The 19185-nt window shown below is 39.0% G+C and overlaps 1 protein-coding gene across 5 annotated transcripts in view; it reads left to right on the top strand.

The window, feature by feature from the left end:
• KDM4C (lysine demethylase 4C) overlaps positions 1–19185 on the top strand; it is a 447429-nt gene that overhangs the window by 84340 nt on the left and 343904 nt on the right. For 4 of the 5 annotated variants that reach the window (XR_002126477.1, XM_019664744.1, XM_019664743.1 and 1 more), the window contains exons 2-4: positions 3287–3447; positions 6607–6782; positions 9058–9172. Coding sequence is in view for 4 of the 5 variants with exons in the window: in XM_019664744.1 (XP_019520289.1) it covers positions 3301–3447; positions 6607–6782; positions 9058–9172 (438 nt within the window). In the remaining variant the exon portion in view is untranslated. Of the gene's footprint in view, positions 1–3286; positions 3448–6606; positions 6783–9057; positions 9173–19185 lie in introns of those variants that run through there. The other variant, XM_019664745.1, reaches the window with a different exon arrangement.

The following is a 19185-nucleotide window of genomic DNA, read 5'->3' as shown; positions in this document are numbered from 1 at the left end:
CCCCATCTCCTCTCTCACCCCCATCTCCTCTCTCACCCCCATCTCCTCTCTCACCCCTTCTCCTCTCTCACCCCATCTCCTCTCTCACCTCCATCTCCTCTCTCACCCCATCTCCTCTCTCACCTCCATCTCCTCTCTCACCCCATCTCCTCTCTCACCCCCATCTCCTCTCTCACCCCTTCTCCCCTCTCACCCCCATCTCCTCTTTCATCCCCCATCTCCTCACTCACCATTCTGTCCTTTGCTTTACCTAGTTCCAGCCACACTCAGTTCCTTAATGTAAAGAGTCCAAGAGGCTCCTTGCTGTTGCCTCATCCAAAACTGTCTCCGTCCAGGTATCCTCTGATTTATTCTCCCCTTCAGGCCTCTGAAATGCATTTCCTTGCCTACCCTTTATAAACAGCTTCCCCCCCTGTTTGTGCTCTATTCCCTTACCCTGGTTTCTTCTTCAGAGCACTTCTTATTTATTTATTGTGCTTCATTCCACTACTGTTAGGATTTCATTTCATTCCTTCCTGAGTGCCCACCCAACAGTTTGGCATTTAGTAACTACTTGTTGAATGACTGGCTGGGTTTTCAATTCCTTCTTTAGTGGCTTCTTCCTCTGCCTCAAGAAAGATGCAGGATACTTTTGTTCTTTGGCCAGGGGAAAAGTAAGGCTGCCTTCCCTGTATTAGATGCTTCTTCTACAAAGGTAATCTGGGAGCTTGCTCCCCTTTTTCACTGTGCAGAGTTTTATATTCTTTACCAGGCAAGCAGAAGCATCTGTTTTCCAAGGAACTTTTCTGTGTTTGGGACCAATACTTTCCTTTTTCCTGCATTTGGTATCATTTTATGTAAATACTTTAATAACATTTTGGCCTTTATTCCTTCATTCAGTTAGCAAATAGTTATTGCAATAGGTATAATGGGCCAGAGTGGATCCCAGACTGCATGTCAGGGTTTAAAGACATGGACAGCCTGCCTTTCCCTTGAGGAGCTTGAAGTTCTGTGTGTCATCGGAAGTGCCAGCCAATGGGACAGGTACCTGCTGCAGGAGGAATGCATAGAGGGAGGTCGAAACACACAGGTTTAGGCCTGCTCCAGAGGGTTGGGAATCTCCACAGTGAGCAGGAGGAAACAGGTGAGGAAACAGGTAAAGGATGCTTCTATGGGAGGGAATAATTTGGACAAAGGCATAGGGAGCTGTACTTATTTAGAGAAGCACAAATGGATGAGTATTGTTGGAGTGTAAAGTATAATGCAGGCTGTGGTGGTGGGCAAGGCCATGATAGTTATGCACGGGCTGGTGTGGATGCTTCTAAAGGAGTTTGTGTGTCCTCTACAGAGGCGAGACTTTCATCCTGCAGCCCACGGATTTGGCGTGTGTGTCTGTGTAAGTGTGAAGAGCGGTGGGTAGGGAGGTGGCCTGGAGGGTTTGTTTTTTGCGTGCCTCCTCCCTTTGGCAGGGAGAATACAGGATGTTTTCTGTCATGTATTAATGTATCTCCATGCAGAGTATTTTCTCCTTTAGATTGCAGGGTTTAATTTTGATGTACGTCATTTTCCTCACATATACTTTGTGAGACAGACATTTATTTAAACTTTAAATGAGTGATGATCACCTCTTTATACGCATAGTCCCGATCTGTTTTAACCTGTTATTATCTCATTACATGTTTTCCCTTTATTTAACCCATCCCTCACTTCCCAATTTCTTTATTTGTCGGGCAAATTACATTTAGTTTAAATAAACAATAAAAGGCAAGCTTCGTTCTGAGAGGATTTGTTGTTTGAGTTGTTGGAAGCCAGGCACTATTACTGCACCTGGAAGTAGGATGGGTTGGGTGGGACTCCTTTCTGGGGCAGGCAAACCAGTGCTCCTTTCATCTTTGCATTCCCTCTGCCTGGCACATACTAGATATTCAGTAATTGCTGAGGAATCATTCTGTTTATTGACAGCAGGATTAGGTTTGTGTTTTTGTAGCACAACCTACTGCATACTTTTCTTTTTTCTTTTTGTTTTTAATTGGGGAATTAGGGGAGGGGAACAGTGTTGGGGAATTGGGGAAGGGGACCAGCCAAGTTCTTCAATCTTAGTTGTGGTTGCCATCTGGCTGCCCATCAGCAGCTTGTGGCCTCTAAGCTCAAGGGGCTTTGTTCAATCTTAGTTGTGGGCGGGCATAGCTACCATCCCATGCGGGAGTTGAACCCGGTAACCTTGTTGTTAAGAGCGCACGCTCTATCCACTGAGCCATCCAGGCAGCAGCTCAGCCCAGGGTACTGAGTTCAGTCTTGGTTGTGGGTGGGCATAGCCCACCATGGCATAGGCAGTCTTGTTGTTAGGAACACGTGCTTTCACCAGCTGAGCCATCCTGCCACCTGTTGGTAGCTCAGCTGCAGCTCAGCTTGGGCGCAACGTGACTGGCTCCTGTGGGATTTGAACCAGCAGCCCTGTTACTCAGAGCTTGCGCTCTTAAGCTAACTCTTAACCAACTGAGTCACTCAGCTGGCCCCCTGCCTACTTTTCTACTTTGATTCCATGTAATTGTTTCTTTCTAAGCCCCATAGAAATTAACTTCCCCTCTCCATATCTGCAATACTTCCAGTATTTTTACTGCCAGGACTACTCTTCCTTTCATCTGGCAAACTCCTATAACTTTTTGTAAGTCTTAGCTCTGCCCCTTTCTGAGTAACTCAAGTGGAGTTAGCTATTCCTTCCTGTGTACAGTTTTGTATTGCAGTTTGTTTGGGTCTAGAAAGTAAGAGTAGGCAGTGAAGACAAACCTTACCCTTTCCTGTGTCTCCAGTACTTTAGCCTGGTTCCTGGCAGTTTTGTTGAATGGATGGTTGGAAATTATTATAGAGAAGCATGTTTTGACAGGTGGAAACACACCTGAGTAAACCATGTTGGGGATGTTGAACATTTTCCATGTTCTATTCCACCTAGACTGGGCCGTTATACAGGTGCATACATGAGAGTCTGTCTCAGAACTGGTGCACAGGAACATCACCTTGTGTAAATTTGCAAAGTCAGAAAATTCATTCTTACTAGGAAGAATTTTGAGGAGGCCAGTGATATAATTAGGTCAATGATTCAATCCCAAGAGCAGGAGCTTGGGAGGAGTGACTAGAGGCAGTTTTTCTTTCAGCAGCTCAGGGAGAGATGAGGAATAATAGGTCATAGAAGGGAATGGTAAGTAACTAAAAGAATTCCTGATGGGGCTTACATACCAGTGGGGGAAATGACCACCAGCCTTAACTGTGTAATAATTCGTTGCTGATGACCACATCATCTTCTCTGCAGAGACTACTCCAGCCATGATGGAGGTGGCTGAGGTGGAGAGCCATCTGAATCCCAGCTGTAAGATCATGACCTTCAGACCCTCCATGGAGGAGTTCCGGGAGTTCAATAAATACCTCGCATACATGGAGTCTAAAGGAGCCCATCGAGCAGGGCTTGCAAAGGTGATTGTCCTCAGATCTTTTAAACCAGAATGGTCATTTGGCCTTTCAATTGTGCTCTTAGTCTTCATGATGTGGGAAATTGTTTCTTCCAACAGAAGATATTTGCAGAACCTTAGTTCTTGTTAATTCATATGGAGCACTTGTTTTTTTCCAAAAAAGAATAACTATCTCATTTTTATTTTAACTCTTTATAGGGCTTATTTTTTTTTTTAAACCAAAAACGATTCATGGAAACCAAAGAGATCCATATACGTTTCAGAGGTGTGAGAGCATTCATAACTTTCATCAGTTTTTCACAGAGGACAGTTATTAACCTGAAGCTTAACCACTACTCCCTTTCCTCCCTCCCCCAACTCCTTCTCTTCTTTCCTTCTGTTTTTTCCCTTCTTTCTTTCTTTAAGTTTAAAGTATGCAAGTCAGTAGTGTTTTGTATGTCCAAAGAGTTGTACAACCATCACTGATATCTAATTCCAAGAACTTTTCTTTACCTCCAAAAGAAACTATACCCATTAGCAGTCACTCTTTATTCCCTACTATGCCCCCAGTCCTAGGCACTAATCTACTTTCTTTGTCGTATAGATTTACCTGTTCTACTTTGTTTTCAGTTATTTGTTCATCAAGTATGGAGAGTGCATACTATGTACCAGGCACTATAGTATGTACGTATGTGTTCTCAGTAGCATGTAGTGTGGTTGTCTGTAGTCTCATTTGAAATTAATATACCTTGGAGGAAATAAAAGGTGTAATATTCCCATATTGCTGATGAAAATTAAGTTAATGTTAGACTTAACAGCTTATATTCAATATTTTTGTTTGAGTTAATCCTGTCATTTGCCAGTTGTGTAACGTTGGCCAAGTCACTCATCAGTTTCTTCATCTGATGAATCTTGACCCAAATCTTTCACAAAACCAGTTGCAGGTACGTTATAGATCTAAATGTGAAAGACAAAACCTTAAAACTCTTAGAATATAAAATAGAATGTTTTCATGCCCTGGAGTAGGAAAAATATCTTTAAACAGAAGATGAAAGCAATACCCATAAAGGCAAAAATGAACAAATTGAATTACATTAAAATTAAGAACTTAACGTTTTTCAAAAGATACTCTCAAGAAGGGTGGAGGGAAAGTTACGGAGCAATACAAAGTATTCGATACACATATACGTAGATATTTACAGATGTAATACACACATACACATCCAAGAATAACCAGAATATATAAAAAAATCCCTATACATTAATAAGAAAAAGACTGACAGTGCAGTAGTAAAATGGGCAAGAGACTTGAATAAGCACTTTACAAGAGAGGATATTTATAGACAGTGAATATATGAAAATGTTTCTTTAGTTATCATGAAAATGCAAATAAAACCCAGACTTGAGTACCATTACCTACTACCAGAAGGACTAAAATTATATTGAGCAACAATACACAGTGATGAGAATGTGTAGCAACAGGAACTTTCAGTCATTGCTGGTGGGAATGTGAATTGATACAACCACTTAGGCAAAAGTTTGCTAGTAACTAGTAAATTTGATCTACACATATCCCAGTAATTTCAGGCTTAGGAACGTCTGTGTATATATGTGTATTTTAGAGAACTGTGTGCGCATATATAGCCACAGATGTGTACAACAATATTAATAACAGTGTCATTTGCAATAGCCAATAATTAGAAAAAACCAAGTGACTACCAGTGGTCACCAACTTATAAATAAATATTTATATGAAGGGACACTGAGTAGGAATGCAGTCAATGAACTTCAGCTACATAGTCCATCATATTAGAATCCCACAAAAATATTTCGTGAAATACAAAAGGTAAACCTCAAACAATATATGTATATATGGATGACTACATTTCTATACAGTTCAAAAACGGATGTTAGAGATCCATACCCAGGCATAAAACTATATAGCCCAACAAGAAAATGAATACCATAAATGCCATGAGAGTGGTTACCTTTAGGGCAGAGGGATATGTTTGGAAAAGGGCACTAGGAGGGCCTCTGGGGTGCTAGCAAGAGCCTGCTTCTTACAGGTTCAGGTTACAGGTGGTGGGTTCTTTGGTGTTTGCTTTATAATAATTCACAAAGCTGCATATTATGATTATGTATTTTCTGTATGTGTGCTATTTATATTTTGCACTTAATTTTTTTTTTTTAAAGATTTTATTAGGGAATTGGGGGAGGGGAACAGACAAGTTGCTGTCCTTTTGTTCTTCAGTCTCGTGGAGACGTCGCTTCACTGGCCCCTGTTGGTATTGTGATCATTGTGCTGTTTCCTGGTGAGGCAGTTGCTTGCCGGCCATTGGACGGCCGCTCACAGCACTTAATTTTTTAAAAAAGTTTATTTTAAATATAAACAGCTTCTAAAGATAGATAAATTCCAGCTATAAATCATGAATTAATTCATAACTTTGTCCCTTCTAATTTTTAATTATATGGATATGTATTTTTGGTTTTAGTGTTTACTCGTCTTTTCATTATTAGTAATTAAGTGTTTAAATACTATGGGAAAATAGTGGTGGGCTGAGCTACTTCCTCATACAGGTATATAAGAATTGATAGTTCACATCATTTTTCTACTCCATGTTCAGTGACTCATGTTGGTCAACTCAAATTGACCATGGTGGTAGTGGTTACCATGGAAACAGACAAAAGGTACAAGTCAAGGTTTCCTCCATCTTCCCAGAAAGCTGTTGTTAAACATTTACTAGCACAACATTCTGCTATTTGCCATATTGTGTGAGAGGTATTTAAAGAAAATAATATTGACTAAACAAATATTTACTTATTTTTCTTATTAATGTAAATAGTACTTGATCTTCAGAAGTTATTTTACTTCTGTGTGTCTCTCAATTTTACATTTAAAATTTTACATTTAAAATTGAGAGGTTAACAGTATCAACTAAAAAGTGAAGTTAATACGAGTGCAGTATTTGATATAGTGAGTACTCAATAAATTTTGCTGCTTAAAAAAATCATATCAGTAACATGAATATTTGGGAGAATGCGAGCATTTCCCTTAATGTGAATCTTCACAGTTCTTTTACACATTTGTCATAGAAATGCTGACCAGTTCTTCATTTGTATTCTGTTGGAATATGAAAGCTAAATAACTACCTGGAATATTTTCAAGATAATATTTTATTTTCAGGTGATTCCTCCTAAGGAGTGGAAGCCAAGGAAGTGCTATGATGACATTGATAATTTGCTCATTCCAGCACCAATTCAGCAGATGGTCACAGGGCAATCAGGACTGTTCACTCAATATAACATCCAGAAAAAAGCCATGACAGTGAAGGAGTTCAGGCAACTGGCCAACAGTGGCAAGTGAGTGGATTCACTTTGCATTTGTTATTTCTTTCAAAGATATACATGGGCATGACCAGGAACTATGTAGATAGAGGAGCTTGCAATGAAAATGAAATGAATGTCCTGTACAATCTCTTGGAATCTAATTTAATTGTTTTCTGTTTTTAGGTGGTTGCCTACTTACATTTAGTTTACTGCTAAGAAAATTGTTCCTCATGTTATCATCTCATTCATAATATCTGTAAATGGGTTTTTAAAAATCTTTTCACTGTCATGAGTTTTGGATTATATTCATGATTTGTCTTTGTTAGGCAAAATTTCTTCTTTGTATGACAGTGTTTAAGTCTTAAATGATAAATTAATTGTTAGAGGATGAGTAATTTAAAAAAGATCCTTGAATCACTTGAAGGGCCACCATTATTATATTAGTTGCCAATTGCGGATTGAAAAATATTTTAAAAAATGTTGTGTTGCTGCTGACATGTACGATACTATGTAGTTAGTTAGGCCTATGATTGTTGTGTCTGTACTGAACATGTACAGACTTTCTTTTGTTGTCATTATTCCTTAAACAATATAGTATAACAACTGTTTACATAGCATTACACTATTAGGTATTATATGCAATCTATAAATGATTTAAAGTATATGGGAGGATGTATGTAGGTTATATGCAAATATTACACCATTTATATAAGGGAATTGAGCATCTGTGGATTTTGGTATTCGTGGTGGGTTCTAGAACCAATTCCCTGTGGATACTGAAGGATGGCTATATAATATACTTGTAATTGGTTAAAGATTAAAAAAAAAATATATATATATATATATATTTTTTAGCTGAGCCATCCTATCACCTGTTGGCAGCTCAGCTCGGGCAGGGACTCGACCGCTGTTGCTCAGAGCTTGCTTGCACTCTTGAGCGAGCTCTTATCCAACTGAGCCACTTGGCCGGCCCTTTAAAAAAAGATTTTGAAAGCTAATATAATGAATTTTAAAATTTTTAGTTTTATTCGGGAACAGTGTGTTTTTTCCAGGACCCATCAGCTCCAAGTCGAGTAGTTGTTTCAATCATAGTTGTGGAGAGTGCAACTCAGTGGTGGTCCATGTGGGGATCGAACCGGCAACCTTAATGTTATGAGCACTGCACTTTAACCAACTGAGCTAATGGGCTGTCCCTAATATAATGAATTTTTTTTTCTTTTTTTTAAAGATTTTATTGGGGAATTGTAGGAGGGGAACAGTGTTGGGGAATTGGGGAAGGTAACCAGCCAAGTTGTTCTTCTTTAATCTTTGTTGTGGAGGGCGCCAGTTGCCATCTGGCTGCCTGTTGGCAGCTCGTGGCCGCTAAGCTCAAGGTGCTGTGTTCAATCTTAGTTACAAGTGGGCGTAGCCACCATCCCATGTGGGAGTTGAACCAGCAGCCTTGTTGTTAAGGGTGCATGTTCTATCCACTGAGCCATCTGGGCGGCAGCTCAGCTCAAGGTGCCAAGTTCAGTCTTAGTTGAGGGCGGATGTAGCCCACCATCAAACAGGCAGTCTTGTTAGGAACACGTGCTCTCATCAGCTAAGCCATCCTGCCACCTGTTGGCAGCTCAGTGGTAGCTCAGCTCAGGCACAGTGTCACTGGCCCATGTGGGAATCGAACCAGTGGCCCTGTTGCTCAGAGTTCACGCTCTTAAGCCAAATCTTAACCAACTAAGCCACTTGGCCTGCCTGAATTTTTTTTTTTTTTTAAAGATTTTCTCAGCTTTTTTTTTTAATATTATTATTATTTTTAAATTGGGTAGCAGTGTGTTTTTTCCAGGACCCATCTGCTCCAAGTCAAGTTGTTGTCCTTCAGTCTAGTTGTAGAGGGTGCAGCTCAGCTCTAAGTCCAGTCACTGTTTTCATTCTAGTTGTGGGGGGCGCAGCCTACCATCTCATGCGGGAATCGAACTGGCAACCTTGTTGTTCAAAGCATGTGCTCTAACCAACTGAGCCACCCAGCCACTCATTAGTTAAATGAATTTTTAACTAATTTTCTGCTTCTATTATTGATATTTTCAGCAAAGTATTTTCCTTATTAGTCAAATTATGAAATTTTTATAGAGTTATTTAGGAATCTTAAAAGAGTATTCAAATATCTGTGACAAATACATTTGTATATTTACCTGTTAGATTTGACAAGAGTTGCTTACGATATTTTCATTTTGACAGAATTTTCTTTAGAAAGTGTTTTAAATCAAGTGGATGGGGAAAATCTTAAAATTATCTTACTAGTTTGTCCCTTATTTTCATCTACCTTTTCCAGATATTGTACCCCAAGGTACTTGGATTATGAAGACTTAGAGCGCAAGTACTGGAAGAACTTAACCTTTGTGGCACCTATCTATGGCGCGGACATTAATGGGAGCATATATGATGAGGTACATTTATAGTGTGATAGGCTTTGTAAAGGATCATTTTATGGTACTATTTTTGTTACCATTTTAGGTAGTTAAGAAGTAGTCATTTGTGATGCTTTGTGTGATTCATAATTCCTCACAGGACAAGAGAAAATACAGACACATCAGTGGGATTTCAGCAGCTGGTACTTTTCAAATTGAAACCAGCTGATTGTACAAATACCTGATTGTTCAGCAGTAAGTGTAGTATGTGGCTCTCTGGCTAATCTTTACATTACATTACATTTTCTTTTAAAGAAAAGATCATTATAAAAATATTTAGAAAACAGGGAATATTATCCATAATACAACCTTGAGGCAAAAGCAGTATTTTAGTATTCTTCTAGTAGTTTTCCCCCTTATCCTTTAAAAAAGTTATATTTGAACAGGCTTATATTTTATAGTCTCTTTTTTTTCCACAGATTATGAGATTTCTTTCTTTTTTTTTTTTTTTTAGAAAAGCACATATTATTAGTCTTAAAGTTATTTTTCATGAGAGCATAATCCACTAGATACAATCTAATCCTTTTTGTCTCTACCTGATACTTGTAAACCATATTTCTAAAAATCTTTCCTTTGTGAAACCTTTTATTCCTCTCCCATTGTTCTAGTTTGAAAAATTTCTTGCTTAGCAAAAGGTTGAAGTAATGCAAGGAACACCCAGTACCCTACACCTAGTTTCACCAGTTGCTAATATTTGGCAAATTTGCTTTATGTTTCTCTGTCTCTCTGTCTTTGTCTCTGTCTCTCTGCTATAACATTAGAAAGTAAGGTGCAGACATCATGACAGTTCATCCTTAATTACTTCAGCATGTGTCTGTTAATTACAAGGCAATTTAACATTCATTTATATAATATCATCTAATATACAGTTCATACTCATAGATCCTTAATTGTCCCAATAAGGTATTTTATAAACTACTTGTTTCCCCCATTTGAGGGATTCAGCCAAGGACATCTATATCATTAATAAGTGACCTATAGGGTGGTACTTAGGTACTAGATAAATATCTTTTTTCCCACTAGCCTTTTACTTGGTGAATTTGCATCCATTGATAATCCTTGCCTGAGTCAGTTATTAAGTATTTTTAAACCTTTTATAATTTGAAATATAAAACAAGCTGGAAAGTACATAAAACATAAACTTAGCTTTATGAATTATTGTCAGGTGAGCACCTATGTACCATCACTGAAATTAGGGAAAACATTACCAGCACCGAGAGTTCCTACATGCCTTATTTTTTAAAGATTTTTTATTGGGGAATTGGGGGAAGGGGAACAGACAAATTGCTGTCCTTTTGTTCTTCAGTCTAGTTGTGGAGGACGTTGCTTCACTGGCCCAAGTTGGCACCATCATTACGCTTTTCCTGGGAGAGGCAGATCAGTCATTGGCTTCTGGACGGCTGTGGCTGCTGGCTACACAGGGTAGCCCGTGGCAACCCACTGCAGCCTACCTGTCAATGGCGACTCACGGCAGCTCAGCTCCAGGTTGAGCTGTTGTTCAGCATCTTAGCTGTAGAGGGAAGTGTCACTGGCCCTCATATGTGGGATCCGAACCGGGGCCCTCTGGCATCCCAAGCCAGCTCTTAACCAGCGTGCTACTCTGCTGGCCCCCTACATGCCCTCTTTACCTATCACACTCTCCCCGCTTTCTCCAAGGAGAATCATTCAGGCTTTATGGTAATCACTTCCTTTTTTCTTTAGAAATCCTGTCCATTGTATCTTGTTTCTGAATTTTATATGACTACAAGTCATTCAGTATATATTCTTTTATGTCTGCCTTTTGTCACACCTTATTACATTTCTAAACTTGATGTATTGTGTGTACCTGTAGTTCATTTATTCTCATTGCTGTATATTATTCTATTGTATGAATGCACCAGTTTATTTATTTGTTATGCTGCTAATGATCATTTGGTTGCTTCCAGTTTAGGCTTTATGCTCAAAACTTCTGTGAATGTTTTGCACGTTTCCCAGGGTATGGAAGCATGCATTTCTATTGGGCAAATGCCTGGGTAGTAGTTGTAAGATATATATACGTGGGTTTGCTTTAGAAAAGAACTATTTTCCAGTTCACACCTTCTATAGCAATGTTTGCAAGTTCCTATTGCTCCACATTGCTCCCTGAACATTATTATTGTCAGTCTTTTAATCTTAGCTACTCTGTTAGGTGTGTATAGTATAGTATTTTCTTGTTTTAAATTGTGTTATGATTTCCCCCCCTTATTTTCAATGGCTGTTTGGATTTCCTCTTTATCAAAGTGTCTAGTCAAGCCTCTTGTACATTTTTCTTTTGCATCTTGCTTTTCTTATTGATTTATAGTTTTTATGCAATCTGGATATGAGGTAGTGTTGTAATTTCAGTTTTTCTGTATGGATTTCCAGGTATTGAATGGACCATTCTTATTTTTGAATATGGACTGGGTGTTAGATGATATTGTGGAATTACTGTTGTCCTATTAATGTATTGATGGCATGGTGGATATATGTATATGTATGTGTGTGTGTGTGTGTGTGTGTGTGTGTGTGTGTGTGTGTGTATGTATATTTCTTTTTTCGGCTGAGCCATCCTGCCACCTGTTGGCAGCTCAGTGGCAACTCAGCTCGGGCCGGGCATCAAACCACTGTCGCTCAGAGCTCGCACTGAACCAACTGAGCCACTCGGCCGGCCCCTTATATATTTCTTAATAATTCAAGATGCACACCTGAAAATTATACAGGTGAAATTACATGGGGTCTGGGATTTATTTTTAAGATACTTCAGAAACTAAAGTGGAATGGATATAGTTGAATGAAGAGTAGCAAAATATTGGTAATTGAAGCTAGATGATAGATTATATGATGTCTTAAATATGTATATGTTTAGAATATTAAAAATAAAAGTTAAGAAAAAGAGAAAACATCCTTTCTCCATTCTCCTTTTGGATTTTCTCTAGTATAAATAACTTCTGTATTGATAATTTTTGTTTATTATTAAGATAGCACATACCCATGTAGAAAAATGGAAAAATATGCAGAAAAAAATAAAAATTACTCATAAGCTTACCAAACAGAAATAATATTTTTATGATTTCCTTTTGGCTTTTTATCGTGTGTGTGTGTGTGTGTGTGTGTGTGTGTATTTGTGTATTCTTGTGCTTGCATATGTGTATGTATTTCCCCACTGAAGAGCTGAGGAGGTTTTAACAGTATTTTGGTTTTAGAAGCATTTTCGATATTGCTCTCCAGAGGATCATTTAAGTGTATTCTAACTTCAGCCATTTCTAGACAGCCAGTTTCAAATTATACCTTGTATTAAATCGTTGCTATTTTTTTGATATTTCAATTCCAAGCGTATTCTTATTGATTTATTCTTTAATGATAACAGATCTTTTTTAAGTTTAACATGTAATGGTTATTTACAATTGCGAAAGTGAGTGCTTCTGTAAGTCTCCCTTATAGAACATAGCACCTCGTCTTATTGAACTAGCTTCTGGGGGATTGCCATTGGGATGGGTGAAGGCATGTAAATACTGTTGATATTTTACAGTTGAGGCCCAGAGAGGTTAAATTGCTTTTCCAGAGTTCTGAGGCCAGCAGAGGGACTGCCAGGTGGGCTCATCCCATACACCAGTTTTAAGGAAGCAGTTATGTATAGCTGTGGAAATGTGTTAAACTAGGTCAAAGTCAACTACCAGTTCCCCCTGAGCTGATGGTTTATTTTGTGCGTTCTCTGTGGTTTCTTCCCTGTGGTATCCTGGCAAACTTTCAGGCTTCTGAAAGGAAAACTGAGCTGAGGAAAATCATTCAGATCCAGGGCTGAGAGGATGTGTGTGTGCCTGAGTGCTCTAAAATAAAATAAAACTCAGTCTCAGTTATTTTTTTCTAACCACCCCTTGGGATTATTGAGTTCTTTATTCCTTTTTCCATATATAATTAAGAGTTGGAAGCACCATATTTGGGACGATTTTCAGAACAATTGACCTAAAAATGCCCCAAACTAGCTTTCTATGTCTGATAGTGAACTAACAGTTGTTTCCTGCACAGATTAGCCAGGCGGTCTTTGGTTTGCTCTGCTTATCAATTTACTGCTAGTGTTTGAAAATTTGCTTCAAGGGAACATTGACTTTAGGCTTCAAATTTGAGTAACTTAAGTTATTAAAATCTAATGAACAAAATCCACTGGTTTGTAAACATGCAGTTTTAAAACATCTTCATCATTTACAGTTTTGGGAGCCAGGAATCTGTCACTTTGGTAGGACCTATAAGGCATAGTATGTCACGGAATTTCTGTACGCTCTGTGGGAGCATTTAGTAGCTCCAGAGTTGAGCTTACATTTTCAGTGCATTTGTAGCATAAAGGAAGTCATGAGAGAGATGTTGTAAACTGCTACTGGTAAACAAAACCAATCAGACTAAAGACATCTAAATTCAGACAAACAAAAAATGACTGGTGTTTGCCCCCTTGAGGTAGATAGAGTGTAACAAGAAAAATGGGTGCATTAGAGTGTTGACGAGTGAGTGCAAGACTAACCTATAACTATCAGGAAAATCCGAAATCTTTGCAATGAGTGTGCGTTGAAAAAGCCCATACGTATATTGTTTTGCTCTTTACTATTGTATCCTTGCATTGCTTAACTGTTAAGCTCAATATTTGAATTGTACTGGAAACTGGCTTGTTATGGTTCATGGCATTATTTTGAAAGGAGTTATAGTCATCAAATTGCAGTCCACTTCCCTCTAATTTCTAGTTATGGCTATTTCTTTTAATTTGAAAAGAATGATTGAAAAACCATAGCTTTTTTTTTGCGGGGGTGGGAGTGGGGATAGGAGTTCTGGAGAGGGTGTGGGGAGGTAAGAGAAATAGTTGTTGCAGGGTACAAAGATGGATAAGGATCTTTGTTCTCAAATAATTTCCAGAGGGGCAAAGGAAGGGGCAATAGGGCAGTAAGATGTAATGAACTTGGACATAAGGCAAGAACGGGGTTCCATGAATCTTGGAGGAGAGGCACTTGGAGCAGCTTGGAACTGAAGGAAGACTTTCTGGAGGAGAGGGGATATCTGAACTTGGCCTAGATGAGTAAGCTTGAGTCAAGTAAAGGACGAAGAGAGGAGGATAGTGCAGGAACTAGGTAAATTTGAGGATAAGGCCACCCTTAGTAATCTCTGTATTGTTACTGAATTTGGAGGCTTTTTGCCACACATGGGCGTGAGGAAGGTGAGGCAGACAGAGACTAGTGGCTGTGGGATCAGTCCCAGGCTGGAGGCAGGGTTGGGCCTGGGCCCCTATGGTGCTGTGGCGGCCCCTCCTGCTGAGATACTTGTATTGCAGCATCAGGCAAGGAGGTGCTACTGTGGTGTTGATCAGCGCAGGAGTTGGGGGAGAGGTGTTCATGAAGGACCACTTGAGAACAATTGGCCTTGATAGTAAAGGGAGAAGGGCTTAGAGATCCCAAGGTATGAGTCTTGGCCTCTTATTCATTCTGTTGCTGCTTTCAAAGCTTGATTTCGTTGGGATATACTAAGAAAATCTGTCAACATGATAGGCAGTAGCCTATAGCAGCAGTAACAGTAACACAATTTAAACAAATTACTGTTTTTTTAAACCAAAATACCAAGACTATCAAAGGCATGCAGTGACAAAACCCAGCCTATATGTCTATGACACAGAGCAGGGTTTGGCTGTCAGATTCTTCCTGTTGCTTTTCTTTGTAAATACAGTTTTATTGGAGCATAGCCTTACTCATTAATTTACATATTATATATGGCTTTTTTTGCACTGCAGGCAGAGTTGAGTAGTGACGGAGAATGCGTAGCTCACAAAAGCGAAAATATTTACAGTATGGCCCATTGCAGGCAAAGTTTGCCAACCCCTAATATAGAGGCATAATTATTTGCTCTCAGGGAAGGATGCTCAAAACCTTTTTGAGATAGATGGGATAAAATTCTGAATGTTCTCTCAGTAGAATGAGATTGATACACATTGACCGCATTGATACCTCGAGGAGATGAAATTGAAGTGTGTGCTGATGTCAGGAAACTTCTGTAATTAAAGAAGATCCTGAATTTAGAAGTAGAGCCACTTGTGTTTTTGAGTGGCCCTACATGGTTCCTTGATAACAGTAACATTAGCATAAGAGTCCTAAGATCTGAATTTTTTTGTGTTATGTTTCGCTAAGGGCTGATCCACCGATAAAGAAAGTTTTAGATACCCTTTGCTAACTGTGCATTTAACAGTTAGCCCTCTGTTAAAAGAAGTGTGACAGTTTTTTTAGGACAGAGACATACAAAAACGAAGATAAAAAAGAGGAACAGGGAGAAAAGAGTCCTATAACTGTGTGGGATGATTTGACTTGGCTAACGGACATGAAAGTCAGCAGGTATCTGTAGGAAATAGCAGAAGGTAGAACATTTCTGGGGTAACCAATAACTACGTGTAGTTTCGCAGACCTTTGAAAGCAGAGTGCATCTCTTTGCCCTGCATGTGAGAGCTAAGAAGAGGCATCAACATTGTTTACTTACACTATTGCAGTTCAGAATGTCATTCAGGCTTGTGTTTTATGCTATTTTGGGTTGCATTTCTATTAATACGTGTCATAGAGTATAATGGTCATCCTCTTAATGATGATAGTGGTTCATTGAACCGAGGTTTAAAATGAAGTTCCATATACTTTGCTTAGGCTGGCTGTTATCTTCCTAATCCATAACACTAGAAGGCTCTCCAAGAGTATTGTCGCATTTCAAGTTGTCTTTGCAAGATTTTCCATTAGTTGAGTGGTGACAGATAATTCCTCCCTTTTAAGCCACCCACCTCCTCTGTCACCCAGGCTTTCTCGTTTGAATGCCTCATATCATTACAGGCAATGCAGTCTGCAATGGCCCTTTGAGCTAATGTTTTCAGAGTAGTGCAGCAGCCAAGAGTTTAGCTTATGTTGATCATTATAGTTCCCACTTAAGAGCACTTTAGCCCTCTGTGGATGCTTTATGACCAGATACTTCTTCCTTCTGAAGTAAATCTATGAAATGGCATTACATTAAATTGAAAATTTCCTTTGTGTGTTATCGTCTTTGATGATAGTTTTCAGCAGTTCACTGGAGGAAGATAGCTGTGTCTCACAGTGAAGGGAAGCTGGTTTGCCCGTGATCTACAACTTGTGCTACGTCACTTCTTAAATCTCCCAGACTTGCATTGAAACTCAGCTCTTTCACTGAATCATGTTCTTCCCCCATTGCAGCTGCCTCCAGATACCTGAAGTTGTCCACCGCCCTCTCCTGTACCAGCCTGGGACTCAGTGGTCTCCTACCCTGAGAGTGGCTGTCAGTCCACTGCACAAGGAATTTCTCTAGTTTTTCAAATATTATTTTGGCTCAAGTTATAAGGCTAAGCTTCCCAGGAACAACATTGCTATTCAGTAGATGGAGACATGTCAAGATCACGCCTCAGGTGCTTCCCTCCCTCCATATGTGTTCTCACCTCCAACTCTTTCTAATGTGTGGCCTTTTATGCCCACTTACCTTCTTCTTGGGCTTTTCCACTTTCTCAGAAGATGTTTTCATTAATTATGACTGGAAGATGACAGCAGTGATGCCTAATACATTTAATATGGGCACAAGGCATAACCTTATTCTTTGTTGGAAGAATAGCTGAGGTGCAAGTGAACTGCCGTCTACATTCTTTTACCTGGGTTTGTACACAACTGAAAGGATTCTGTTGGTGGGTATTCAGTCATTATAGAGAGTTTTTGATTCGGACAGTGAATTTTGGGTAAGGAAATATATGTTATTACAACAAATATTTGGAAAATAAGTACAGACAATGAAGGGTATCTGTATTTATGTGACTATTTCTTCTTCAGAGACTCAAAGTCCAGTGATGGCAGGTACCATTTCTCATAGATTCTCTTGCCCCTGTAATGGTGTCTGCTGCAACAAATGCAACTAAGTAATTGTAGAATTGATGAGTGTGTAACATTGGAAAAATACTCTGAGGCCAGATTACGGAGTTTCCTGAATGTTTTTGGTTATTATTCTGTACACCTTGAAGAATCGTTTAAGATTGTTTAGTAGGGAAGTGATAGGATCAGAATCATGCTTTGAAAAGTGTTCAGATAATGGTCTGCAAGCTGGACTTGTCAGAGCAAGAGCCTTGGAAAGTGCATTGAAGAGGAGGAAGAGAGAGAGGTTAGAGTAATCTTCTCTGGTGTGTGTTTTTCTGAACACTAATATCCTGAGATAGTGGTTTTCAAACTTTTTGGTCTCAGGACCCCTTTACTTTTTTTTTTTTGTTTTAAAGATTTTATTGGGGAATTGGGGGAGGGGTATAGACAAGTTGCTGTCCTTTTGTTCTTCAGTCTAGTTGTGGAGGACATCACTTCACTGGCCCATGTTGGTATTATCATTGTGCTCTTTCTGGGTGAGGCAGATCGGCCGGCCACTCATGGTGGCTCTTGACAGCTCATGCCGGCTGCTTGCAGCTCATGCTGGCTATCAGTTACTCACGGTAGCTTACAGCAGCCCACTGCAGCTCCACTGCAGCCTATGCCGTCACCGGCGACTCACAGCAGCCCAGCTCCAGGTCGAGCTGTTGTTCACCATCTTAGCTGTAGAATGTGCAGCGTCACTGGCCCTAATGTGGGATCCGAACCGGGGCCCTGCTGCTCAGAGCTGGCGTCCCAAGCCAACTCTTAACCAACATGCCGCTCGGCCGGCCCTCCCTTTACTTTTTAAATAATTTATTGTGGACCTCAAAGAGCTTTTGTTTATGTAGATTACACCTATCCTCACTTACTATATTAGAAATTAAAACTGAGAATGTTTAAAAGTATTTATATTTAATTAATTAAAAATAACTTATTTTTATTAAAAAATGACTATATTTTCCTAAACAAAAAATTTAGTGAGAGGAACAGCATTATTTTACTTTTTTTCCCCCCAAGCTCTAATGTCTAGCTTAATAGAAGACCTCTGGATTCTTTTATCTGCTTCTGCTGTGATATCATGTAACCTCTGGAAAATTCCATGTTACACTCATGTAAGATTGAGAGTGAAAAAGGCAAATACTGCCCTGGTATAGTTACGAAAACAGTTTTGATGCCACAGACTCTTTGATGGGACCTGGGTGTCTCCCAATGGTCTACAGATAATACTTTGAAAACCGCTGCCTTAAGATATTTAGCAAAAGATTCATTCTCTGATTTTGTTCTACATAGATGATGTAGGGCTCTTGAGGCAAGATGTTCCATTCTTGTTTACTGACCTTCAGGTAACTGTATCCTTGATATGTACCTCACAGACGTAATCACATCAGGAGATAGTGGTTCTCAAACTGGCAGCTATGGAATTCTTTGGGGAGCATCATGCCATATATTCTGATATATAACTCAGGCAAAGTTTTACAAGCACAAAATGGACTTAGGATGTGAACTCAAGTCCCTGCATCTGAAAAAATATAAAATGTTTTAAAGGAATTATATTTTCAAGATTTTCCTTTTAATATCAATTTGCCAGTTTTTGTCATCCAGATATTTATTAATAGACAATTGATAGGAAATTCAAAACAGTTTGAGAAACACTCTGGCAAACTTCAAAACAAAAATATAAGTTCTTATACTGTATATTTCTTCTTGAGAGCTGGGGAAATTTTTTTTAGGCCATGCATGTACTTGATGGATGGGTGTGTATGTGAGGTCCTCTTTCTAATTTTCATTTTCAGTTTTCTTTATAGTCTGTGATGATAAATGTATGAATTTTTAAGGTAAAAGTTACCTTTTGTTAATATAAATGTTAAATATAAAAAATTGGTATTATATAAGAGAAAATTGAAATCACTCATAATCCTGGGATTCAGAGAGAATAGCTGTCAAAAAAATTTAGTGTGTTTCTTTCTAATTTTTTTTTTTTGATTTTTTTTTTTTATTGGGAAATTGGGGGGATGGGAACAGTGCTGGGGAATTGGGGAAAGGGGAACAGACAAGTTGCTGTCGTTTTGTTCTTCAGTCTAGTTGTGGAGGACGTTG

The sequence above is a fragment of the Hipposideros armiger genome, unplaced genomic scaffold (assembly GCF_001890085.2).
Source record: "Hipposideros armiger isolate ML-2016 unplaced genomic scaffold, ASM189008v1 scaffold_429, whole genome shotgun sequence".
Classification (NCBI taxonomy): Eukaryota; Metazoa; Chordata; class Mammalia; order Chiroptera; family Hipposideridae; genus Hipposideros; species Hipposideros armiger.
Note: the sequence above shows the minus strand (reverse complement) of the source record. Positions and strands in the feature narration are given on the sequence as shown.